Source organism: Hylobates moloch, unplaced genomic scaffold (assembly GCF_009828535.3).
Source record: "Hylobates moloch isolate HMO894 unplaced genomic scaffold, HMol_V3 SCAFFOLD_47, whole genome shotgun sequence".
In the NCBI taxonomy this organism is placed as follows: Eukaryota; Metazoa; Chordata; class Mammalia; order Primates; family Hylobatidae; genus Hylobates; species Hylobates moloch.
This window is the reverse complement of record NW_026652322.1, coordinates 1,010,596-1,022,147: the sequence shown is the minus strand read 5'-3', so window position 1 is coordinate 1,022,147 and position 11,552 is coordinate 1,010,596. Positions and strand designations below refer to the sequence as shown.

Below are 11,552 nucleotides of genomic sequence, written 5' to 3'. Positions count from 1 at the left end.
TTCCCGGCAGGGAAAGCTCAGCGTGACCCCGATTGGAGGATGGGCTCTACCTTCTTCCTTCCGCCTACGGAGACCGTAGCGGGATGCAGGGCGGGGCCGGGCTGAGGGGGCGGAGTTAGGGGCGGGGCATGGTGACTCTGACCCCGCCTCTTTCCGGCCGCTCAGGGCGGTGTGCTGGGGCGGTGCCGCTGGGGCGGGGCCTGCGGGGTGGGGCTGACGGCATGGGGCGGGGCCTCGGGGACCCCGGCAAGCCCGCGCACTCGGCAGGAGCTGTAGCTGCCGCCGTCGGCGCCTCCAAGGTTTCACGGCTTCCTCAGCAGAGACTCGGGCTCGGCCGCCATGTCCGCCGCAGACGAGGTTGACGGGCTGGGCGTGGCCCGGCCACACTATGGCTGTGAGTGCGGGGCTCCGCGGCGCGGGGGCTTCGGGCTGGGCTAATTGCAGACGAGGCGCGATTTTCCTGGGGGCTCGGCCGGGCGGGTGGGGCAGGGCGGCTGCCGGCAGCTCGGACCCGGAAGAGCCGCCCCGGTGGGGCAGCGGGCGGCGGGCGGGGAGGCCCCTGGTGCGCGCCCCTCGGGGTCCGAGGCGGCGGAGAGGACCCCCGAGGCCTCCCGCCTTAGCTGGGGCCGCGGTAGGGGGAGCCCCACCCAGCGCCTCTCGCCGCCCAGGCTCGACCGAGATTGGGGAAGACGGCCTAGAGTGAGGTGGCAGGATGACCGCGCAGGGCGTGTCCCGGGGATTGGGGTCTGGGTACGCGGGCTCTGCCCGTTTCGTGGAAGGGCGCTGCCCTAGTGTTGCCTGCGGGGTAGACCCAAGGGATAGACCAGGGTCCAGACCTGTCCGGCCCCAGGCTAGCTAAGAGGTGCCGTCCTGGGCAAGTCACTTCGGTTTTCTCGGGCTTAGTTCCCTCCTCAAGATTTCAAAAGTAAAATAGTAATTAAAAAAAAAAAAAAAGAAAATCCTCTGACTTCCTCATTTTCTGTTGTCGGCCCTGGACGTCATTGAACTGCAGGCAGGATTGGCTAAAGGAGGACCCTTTGGGATTTTGAGGTTTTCGGTTTTATTTTATATTCTGGGAATAATGTTCTTTTTTAAAGGATCAACATTTCACGCATCAACAGTTATATGTGAGGTATTGTGCCACGTTTGTGAAATTAAAGATGAGTAAGATCAGGCCCTGCCTCCAAAGAGCGTTTTAATCAGTCAGACAGGTGTGCAAGCTAATGATTATAAGGTGCAATAATGATAAAAGATGCTGAACTTACTAGCCATACACAGTAATGTAGGTAAGGAGAAGGGGCCTGGGGAAGACAATATGAGCACGGGAGGTGACTTTTTTTTTTTTTTTTTTGAGACTGAGTCTTGCTCTGTCGCCCAGCCTGGAGTGCAGTGGTGCAATCTTAGCTCACTGCAAACTCCATCTCCCAGGTTCAAGCGATTCTCCTGCCTCAGTCTCCCGAGTAGCTGGGACTACAGGCGTCAGCCACCACACTGGCTAATTTTTGTGTTTTTAGTAGAGACGGGGTTTCACCGTGTTAGTCAGGCTGGTCTCAAACTCCTGATCTCAAATGATCCCCACGCCTCGGCCTCCCGAAGTGTGAGCCACTGCACCTGGCCTGAAGGTGACATTTGAAAAGAGCCTTGAAGAATGCTGTGTAGAAAGTTTGACAGGTTGCCAGGCATAGTGGCTCCTGCGTGTAATCCCAGCACTTTGGGAGTCCAAGGTGAGAGGATTGTTTGAGGCCTCGAGTTTGAGACCAGCCTGGGCAGCATAGCGAGACTCCATCTCTAAAAAAAAAAACAAAAATAATTAGCCAGGCGTGGTGTTCCATGCCTGTGGTCCCAGCTGCTCGGGGCTGAGGTCGGAGGATCATTTGAGCCCAGAAAGTCGAGGCTGCAATAAGCCATGATTGTGCCACTGCACTCCAGCCTTAGTGACATAACAAGACCCTGTCTCAAAAGAAAAAAAAAAAAGTTTGATAGGGCATGTGGAACAAGAGACAGGACTTGAGGGAAGAGCATGAACAAAGGTATTGAAAGTAGAGGGATACTGTGTTGGGAACTGAGTGGCGTGGACTGCACAGTGGTGGGAGGAAGGGAAGAGGAGAGTTTCCAAAAATAGTTGAGACCAGACTGGGAAAGGCCTTGAATGCCTTCCCAAGGAGTTAGGAATTTATTCCATACCTGGTGCCCATGAAGGAAGCAGATTGCTTCAAAGTTAAGCTCAGGCTTTGGAGACAGACTCTCCAGGTTTGGATTCAGGCCCTGCCACTTATTTGCCATGGGGCTAGGCTCACCCAGCCTCAATTTCCTCATCTGTAAAATAGGAGTGATAATCACAGGATTGTTGTGGGGTTTCAGTGAGAGAATGCGTGTAAAATGCTTAGTACAATTACTGCCACTTATTTCTCAATAACTGCTGGCTTTGGTCATTAATAAAAGAGAGAAACAACATTATCAGATCTGTATTTAGAAGGAGTTCTGGCAGATAAGGACAGATTTGGGCCAAAATCTCAAGACAGTATTTTTCAAGATTACACTGAAACTTAGTACATATTTATATTATCATACATTTTGAAAAAGGTCAAGATGAGTATAGTTGAAACCACATAGTTCTTTTTTTAGGAAAGTCATTGTAGTACACCGGGCTAGCTACACACTCATTAGTTACCCTGACTTTCTAGGTGAGTAGCAGGAAATTGATTCTGTGTCAATCTTTTATCACTCAGGAAGGCTACAGATCCTGGTATTTACATTCTTTCTTTTATGTTTTAGCTGTCCTGGATAATGAAAGACTTACTGCAGAGGAGATGGATGAAAGGAGACGTCAGAACGTGGCTTATGAGTACCTTTGTCATTTGGAAGAAGCAAAGAGGTAAAGATTGGCTAGCTGGAGAGAAGATTAAGAGAAGGGAACTGATAATAGTGTGAATACAAATAAAGATTTCTTTGAGGCTGAGCACAGTGGTCCATGCCTGTAATCCCAGCACGTTGCGAGGCCGAGGTGGGGGGGATCACTTGAACCCAGCTGTTTGAGACCAGATTGGGCAACATAGTGAGACCCCATCTCTACAAAAAAATTTAAAAAATTAGCCAGGCATGGTGGTGCCAGTAGTCCCAGCTACTCAGGAGCCTGAGAAGGGAGGATCACTTGAGTCCAGGAGGTTGAGGCAGCAGTGAGCCATGTTCTCACCACTGTGCTGTAGCCTGGGTGACAAAACTCCTGTTTTTGGTGGGGGGAAAAAAAAAGATTGATTTGAGTATGTTATAGATGTAACTGGGAAGCTGGTGGTTGAGGGAATAAGTATAGGTAGGGTATTTATTTATGGCAATAAGTAGCCTTGATGACAGTTTATCATGAATCACTGTGATGGGCATTTAAGTTTACTGAACAATTTTCCAGGTTTGTATTGTTCAGTTTTATTGTGCATGTTTTGGGCATTACCAGCTGTGGGGTGGAAATAGCATTTTTAGGGTTTGAAGTTACTGGCTTTAATGTTTCACTTATTCTTCATGAATTTTGATTTATATATGAATTGAGTCTCCTCCTCCTATGACCTGTGGAGTGGTGCTTGGTTTGGGAGGCTTAGAGTGTAGTGCTGTTGGTGTAGGTCCATCTGTTTGGCAATATTCAGAGGCAGCATCCTCTGCATTCTTGGTGAAGTGAATGTAAAGCTGCTCTTTTCCTTTTTCAGATGCCCCACAGCCTTGTGGTCTTAATTTTAGAGTGTCATTTTGTTATCGGTGATTCATTTCTTTTGTTCTGGTGATTGTGTTCTTTTGCAGACTCCCAGGGTAGATGTAATTATAGATCATGTATTCTGTAAGTGAGCTTTGGTGGAAAAGGCAAGTGAGGGATAATGAAATATTTGTAATTAACATTTAATAAAAAGGGTGTTTGAAGTGGTGCTAATAAACAAGTGTGTGTGTGTGTGTGTGTGTGTGTGTGTGTGTGTGTGTGTGTGTTTTAATTCTGAAAATCTTAAAATGCTACAGGAAAGTCCAGAGAACAGTACAACAAACATCATTGTGTTCCAGAACTAACAAATGTTAACATTTGAGATATTTCCCTTTCCTCTAAAAACAAAACAAAACCAACATCGCTACATTTAAAGTCTCTTTTGTGCCCCTCTGGTCCCATTCTTCCTTCTCCTGGGGCAAACCTGTATTTTGCATGCCCTCTTGTATCTGGGCTTCTTTTCTGAGCTTAAAACTTCAGGAAACTGGAGCTTGGGTTTCAGTGATGACTTAAGTGAGGAGGATAACACTTGTCTTTCTAAATTATAGAAGATGACATAGCAAGACATGCTATATCGCTAGAAAAGGGGGCATTTTCTCATATGAAGTTTATAAGAAAACAAAAATTGTAAGATCTCTGCCATTTAAATTGTGGATTTCTAGGTTTGGAAGGTCAAAGAATTTGGAAGATGTAGCTGTTCTAAGAGACCATCTTGTGCTCTGTGGAGCTTTGGTGATTCCACTGAGGTGACCTGGGGGTGAGAGGGAAGAGCCTTAACACACCTTCCTTCCCCCATCCAGAGTAGCTCTGCTTTTGTTTTACTGTTGAATTTCTTGAATAAAATTCACTTTTTACAGAGGGTGTTTTGGCTAACGCCTCCCCTCCCCCAAACACTACCACTAATCTAGTTCAACTGCTAATCTAGTTCAGCCATCTCATTTAATGAAGAAACTGAAGCCTGAGTTTTTTGGTCTACTTGTAGTTTTCTTCATTGAAGAATAGTTTCCACCTTTTTTTTTTTTTTTTTTGTGCAGTCTCGCTCTGTTGCCCAGGCTGGAGTGCAGTGGCGCGATCTTGGCTTACTGCGACCTCCACCTCTCCGGTTCAAGCGATTCTTCTGCCTCAGCCTCCTCAGTAGCTGGAATTACAGGCATCCGCCACTACACCTGGCTAATTTTTGTATTTTTAGTAGAGACTGGGTTTCACCATAATGGCCAGGCTGGTCTCAAACTCCTGACCTCAGGTTATCCACCCGCCTCAGCCTCCCAAAGTGCTGGGATTACAAATGTGAGTCACTGCGCCTGGCCTCATCATTTTTTTAACTATGGTTGTTAACCAGGTGTGTGCATTAGAATCACCTGGGGAACTTAAAAAAAAAAAAATACAGCTATCTGGGCCTTACCATAGAGATTGTGGTTCAGTAGGTCTGGGTGGGAGATCCAGACACATATATAGTAGTCCCTTGGTATCTGTGGGGGTTTGGTTCCAGGACACCTGCAGATACCAGAATCCACAGTTGCTCAACTTCCTTATATAAAATGGCATAGTATTTGCATATAACCTTAGCATATTGCATAATATATACTTTAAAACATCTCTTGATTACTTATCATACCTGATCCAATGTAAATGCTACATAAATAGTTGTTACACTGTATTGTTTTATTTGTATCTTTCTTTATTTTTTTCTGACTATTTTTGATTCATAGTTTGTTGAATCCATGGATGCAGAACCCATGGATAAGGAGGGCCGACTGTATTTTAAATGTCTGTAGTGATTCCGATGGTCCTTCCTTGCCCCCCGCTCCTCCCCCTGTTGAGAAACAAGATTTAAAACTGCCTTTTGCTGGGATATCATGGCCTTAGTAAAATGTTACACACTTCATCATATTTTCTTCGTCAGGTGCTGCATTAGCAAGGCATTTTATTTTCAGCGACTCTAGAGCATCTTTTTTTCTGTCAGATGTTTTTTTCCAGTATAGGAAAGTAGCCCATTTCCTTTAAAGACCACCCAGGAGGCATGATCCCCTGGGGTGTTTTTTAGTTGAGTGCTTTTACATACTTAAGAAGTAACTGGCCGGGCACGGTGGCTCACGCCTGTAGTCCCAGCACTTTGGGAAGCTGAGGCGGGCGGATCACCTGGAGGTCAGGAGTTCGAGACCAGCCTGACCAACATGGAGAAACCCCTGTCTCTACTAAAAATACAAAATTAGCTGGGCGTGGTGGCGGGTGCCTGTAATCCCAGCTACTCGGGAGGCTGAGGCAGGAGAATTGCTTGAACCTGGGAGGCAGAGGTTGCAGTAAGCTGAGATAGTGCCATTGCACTCCAGCCTGGGCATCAAGAGTGAAACTCTGTCTCAAAAAAAAAAAAAAAAAAAAAAAGGGGGGGGGGGAATTTTGGGATGTTTTTGGGTTTTTTTTTTTTTTTTTTTTTTAAGGGAGGGCATAATAGTGTCGTATTACCCTAGCACACCCTGCCCATTGGCCTGGCATCATGGAAAGGTGCCTGGTCTGTTTTATGGAGGCAATCATAAAACTGGGTGTGGTGATTTTTGTTGTTGTTTAAGGCTTTGATTTTTAAAAATCAAGGTTGGAAGCACCTATTTAGATTGTAAACTAGAGAGGACAAAGGAAAGAAGCCTGGGAATGTTATGGTGAGAAAAGAGGACTAGAATCCCTGTCAGCCACCTATGTGGCTGCTGCCACCCCTAAAAAGTGTTGTGAGTGCACCAAGGACAAATGGCATGCTCTTCGTTATTAGTTAGCTATTAACCTCTTCCAGTTCTTTCTCCTATCTTGGTGAGCCGGGCTGTATCTTGTGTGTTCCTAGGGCCCCTCTTTCCCCTCTAGCACTAGGCCTAGTTTGCCTTTTTGGTTTGGTTCCATCCTGTTTCCTTCATAACCTCCACCCCTCCGAAGTTAGAGGAGCCCCAATATCTGGGATTTACAGTAACTCTAAGGCCAGGAATAAAGATCATAGATATCGGAGGGAGAAAAGGTTCCCCTCTTCAGTTCTATTTATAATACCTCTACTCCTCCTACTAAAAGCTCCACCTTTTAGTACAGTGGCCCCATTGTGTATCCTAGGGCACTCACTCCATTTTCTCCTCTGCCTGTAACAGAGCTCTTTCTTGGGAAAAGGGAGGAGTGTGTAGAGAGTGAATATGACTGTGTAGAGGCAGTGAGTGTAGTAAGAGAGTATAAGTGTAGAGAGATGAGTTTTCTCTGGCTGTGGGTTTGTGTTTCCCTGAAAGGTTAAGTGGGAAAATTTAGGGGTGATTCCTATAAATGAGCACTGGGAGTGGTTGAGAAATAGAAAATGTAGAGATTTCTGCTTTTCTTCGTTGTTTGGAGAGCAGCTTCAATATTGAAATTAAGCCACTGTTCTAATGAGATATCACCTAACGATTCAAGGCTTTTTGCTAAGGGCTGCACAATAGATCAAGGATACATCTGAAATTAGTATTTATGCTTAAATCGAAGCTTATTCTTATCCTTTTGCCTGTTTCTGTTGAGTTTTACATTTGTTTAGGCTAAGGAGCAGTTGTATAGGAGCGATGAATACCATTTCACTCAGTTGAAGGAGGTAACATTTAAATATGTGAGGTATGTTCAGTGCTTAGGTCTTGGACAGGAGGAAATAATAGATCAGAATAAGGTTCAGGTGAAAAAAACCAAGAAGAGAACATGTCAGGCAGGACAGAACAGGGAAGTCTGCAAGTGAGAAGAAAGTATGATTAGTACTGGAAATGGAAGAAAATTCAGCTAGGTTAAAGGTCACAGGAAGAAGGTTAATTCCAGCATTCTCTGAGTTTCAGACAATTCCTGGTTTGCGCTTTTAAGTCTGTCATGGGCCACCTTTCTGCTGCTGAGTGCCTGTACCCCAGCTCAAGAAGTAGGGCACACCCCTCTTGTAGAAGGAAAAGTAGGAACGCTGGCTGGTTGGAGACTGTCAGCAATTCCACGGTGATAAGTCGAGCTTAGCACTAAGTAGAAGTATGTCACTTTCTGTAATTTAGAGGAATTGAAAAGGTATCTTGGGAAGAAATTAGTTCTTGGGAACAAAGTATTTTTTGTGCATATGTTTTTACTGTTGGCATAGAGCATTTTCTGGGATGGGCTCTTCAGATCTCCTCTCCCTGTAAGTGATATCAGAATTCCATGAACATTGGGATATGTCCAGGCTGGCACCCTGTGATCATGAAAATAGAAGTTAACACATTTAAGAAGCAAGAAAACAAAATGGGTAGGTGAGGTGACTAGGAAGAATATCATGCCCAGCACTTCTAGAATTCTCAAAATGAGGACCATCACTTAAATGTTGAGGGGGATCATTTTTAGGATGGTGACCCAAGCTCTCTTTGTACAGATGAGAAGTCTAGTTATCTCATGAGACCCAGTGTGACTAAGGGACCATAGCATGTAGCTGCGTAATGGCGTGGTGGCACTAGGAGCTGATCCATTCATTAATTTATAATTACCAAGGGGAAGTATGGGGTGAGATTTATTCTTAACTTTTAAAATGGTGACATAGACTATTTTAAGAAGAAACCTCCATTCTTTTTTTGGATATTAATTTAGTGCAAAGGCCTTGGACAGGCTCCACTATAAGAAGTGGGTTGCATTTAAAAGTGTATTTATTGAAAGTGGTTGAAGCTGAGTGCTTTTCTGTATTGTAACACTGTTGCAAATGGGGAGTATTCATTCCTAATGTGGCTGCCAAAAGCTTTTTACCCTACCATGTAGCTGAAAATTTAGCAAAAAAAAATTTTTTTTTTTTTTTTGGAGACAGAGTCTCGCTCTGTTGCCCAGGCTGGAGTGCAGTGGTGCGATCTGGGCTCACTGCAACCTCTGCCTCCCGGGTTCAAATGATTCTCCTTCCTCAACCTCCCGAGTAGCTGGGATTACAGGTGCCCACCACCATGCCTGGCTAATTTTTCTATTTTTAGTAGAGATGGTGTTTGACCATATTGGCCAGGCTGGTCTCGAACTCCTGACCTCAAGTGATCCACCCGCCTCGGCCTCCCAAAGTGCTGGGATTATAGACGTGAGCCACTGCACCCAGCCTAGCAAAATTTAAAATTAAGAAATGTCAAGAGTGAACTAGTTAGTACCCATTATTATTACTAAGAAAAGTCATGTGACTCTATATTCTCATAGTACGAATAATTAAGTAAAATAGAAATTCGGAAGTATGAATAAAATTTCTTTGAAAATCTTGAATGTTGAGATATCTTGATGCAGTGAAAAGAATCAGAATTTCTGTTTTAGCAGGTGTGAGTTCTGATTCTGGTTTTGCAAGTTGCTTAACCTCAGGGAGTGAGCCCAAATTTGTCCTTTGCAGAATGGGAACATTATGCATCTTACAGAGTTGCTGTGATGGTTAATTGCTTGGCACAGTGAAATACAGTAGGCACTCAATAAACTTTTTTTTTTTTTTTTTTTGAGACGGAGTCTTGCTCTGTCGCCTAGGCTGGAGTGCTGTGGTACAATCTCGGCTCACTGCAACCTCCACCTCCCGGGTTCTCGCCATTCTCCTTCCTCAGTCTCCCTAGTAGCTGGGACTACAGGCGCCCGCCACCACGCCTGCCTAATTTTTTATATTTTTAGTAGAGATGGGGTTTCACTGTGTTAGCCAGGATGGTCTCGATATCCTGACCTCGTGATCCACCTGCCTCGGCCTCCCAAAGTGCTGGGATTACAGGTGTGAGCCACCGCTCCCGGCCTGCACTCAACAAACTTTTATCCAAGCACCTGGATAAAGGATATCCTGAATTTTTTCTTTTCTTTCTTTTTTTTTTTTTTTTTTTTGAGACGGAGTCTCTTGTCACCCAGGCTGGAGTGCAGTGGCACTATCTTGGCTCACTGTAACCTCTGCCTTCTGGGTTCAAGCGATTCTCCTGCCTCAGCCTCCCAAGTAGCTGGGATTACAGGTGCCTACCACCATACCCAGCTAATTTTTGTATTTTTTAGTGGAGACGGATATTTCACCATGTTGGCCAGGCTGGTCTCGAACTCCTGACCTCAGGTGATCCACCTGCCTTGGCCTCCTAAAGTGCTGGGATACAGGCATGAGCCACTGTGCTCGGCCTCCTGAATTTTCACATTAAATCTGCAAAAGGATAAGCAGATTTAATGTGAAGATGACAGGAATTTTCTGCGCACTTTCAAGGTCCCAAGGTCGGTAGCCCTAGTTTTTTCATTTCAGACCTTAGCTTTTGTCTGAAGGAAAACACCCAGAAACAGAGGATACTTCTAGGGAGTGGAATGGGGGTAGAGGGTGTGAGACGTCCTTTTTACTTAATACTGTACTATATATTTAAAATGCTTTTTACAGTGATAATTTTATAATAAAGGAAAAGAAGGGATTAAGTAAAAGGAAAAACTGTATATAATTTTTAGATATAATCACAAATTCAGATTTTTAAGTTACTACACAGATGTTCCTCGATTTAGGAAGGGGTTATAACCCAATAAACCCATTGAAAGTTGAAAATATTGTAAGTCAAAATGCATTTAATACACCTAACCTACTGAATATCATAGCCCAGTCCACCTTAATTGTGCTGAGAATACTGATGTTAGCTTACAGCTGGGCAAAATTATCCAGCACAAAGCCTATATTACAATAAAGTATTGAGTATCCTGGCTTGGCGCGGTGGCTCACACGTGTTATCTCAGCACTTTGGGAGGCCAAGGCAGGCGGATCACTTGATGCCAGGAGTTCGAGACTAGCCTGGCCAACATGGTGAAACCTCATCTGTACTAAAAATACAAAAAACATTAGCTGGGTATGGTGGCGTGTGCTTGTAATCCCAGCTACTCTGGAAGCTGAGGCACGAGAATCACTGGAACTGGGAGGTGGAGGTTGCAGTCAGCCAAGATCACGCCACTGTGCTACAGCCTGGGTGATAGAACCAAACATCGTCTCAAAAAAAAAAAAAGTGAATATAGGAAATTTTCCTTGAAAGAATAAAGATACTCCTACCTCAGCTTCTCAAGTACTTGGGACTATAGGCCCACTTCACCTCACCTAACTAATTAAAAAAAAATTTTTTTTTTTTTAGAGATGGGCTTTCTCTATGTTGCCAGGCTGGTTGGTATTCATCTCCTGCGGCTCAAGCCATCCTTCTGCTAAAGTGCTGGGATACAGGCGTGAGCAGCCACACCTGGCCTGGACTGTCTTAATTTACTATTTTCAGTGGCCATCTAATGTTCATAATTTATTTAGGTTTATTCCTGTTTAAAGTTCTATCGCTTTGATTGCTGGAGAGTTTAAACATTTTCTTACATATTTGTTTATCAGTATTATTTTCTTATGCAAATTTTGTTTTTGTTATGTGCCTGGCTTCTAGGGTCATGATGTTAACTTTTGTGAGCTCTTTTATAACATGGACTTGACTTTCTCTCGTATTTGCTACAAACATTTTCCCTTGATGTTTCATTGTATTTGTTTTCTTCATTGTAGTTTTAAATTTTATTGAGTTTAAATGTCAGTCTTTCAATTTGTAATTTCTTCTATCAACTCGAAGTCTAGATAGTTTAATTTCTCTAAAACCTTGCCAAAATTTTCAGTTTAATAATCTGTTGGCTTACTTTTTACATATTTGTAGAGATGGGGTCTTGTTATGTTGATTGTAAGGGGAACTTATCTCGAACTTCTGGCCTTAAGTGATCCTCCTGCCTCAGCCTCCCAAAGTGGTGGAATTACAGGCCTCTAATATCGTTTAAAAACCAGCTGTTTTATTACCTATTAGCAATTGATCTCTATTTTGTCAAATATTATATATTTCTGGTTCTGGACTTTTAAATT

General features: G+C 44.2%; 1 protein-coding gene across 1 annotated transcript in view; it reads left to right on the top strand.

The window, feature by feature from the left end:
- Nucleotides 1–247: 247 nt before the first annotated feature.
- The window catches only part of LOC116463643 (ras GTPase-activating-like protein IQGAP1), a 111,391-nt gene continuing 100,086 nt past the window's right edge, over nt 248–11,552 (top strand). Inside the window, exons 1-2 of the mRNA XM_032146818.2 lie at nt 248–394; nt 2,776–2,875. Coding sequence (XP_032002709.1) covers nt 340–394; nt 2,776–2,875 — 155 coding nt within the window. The 5' untranslated portion in view covers nt 248–339. The remainder of the gene's footprint in view (nt 395–2,775; nt 2,876–11,552) is intronic.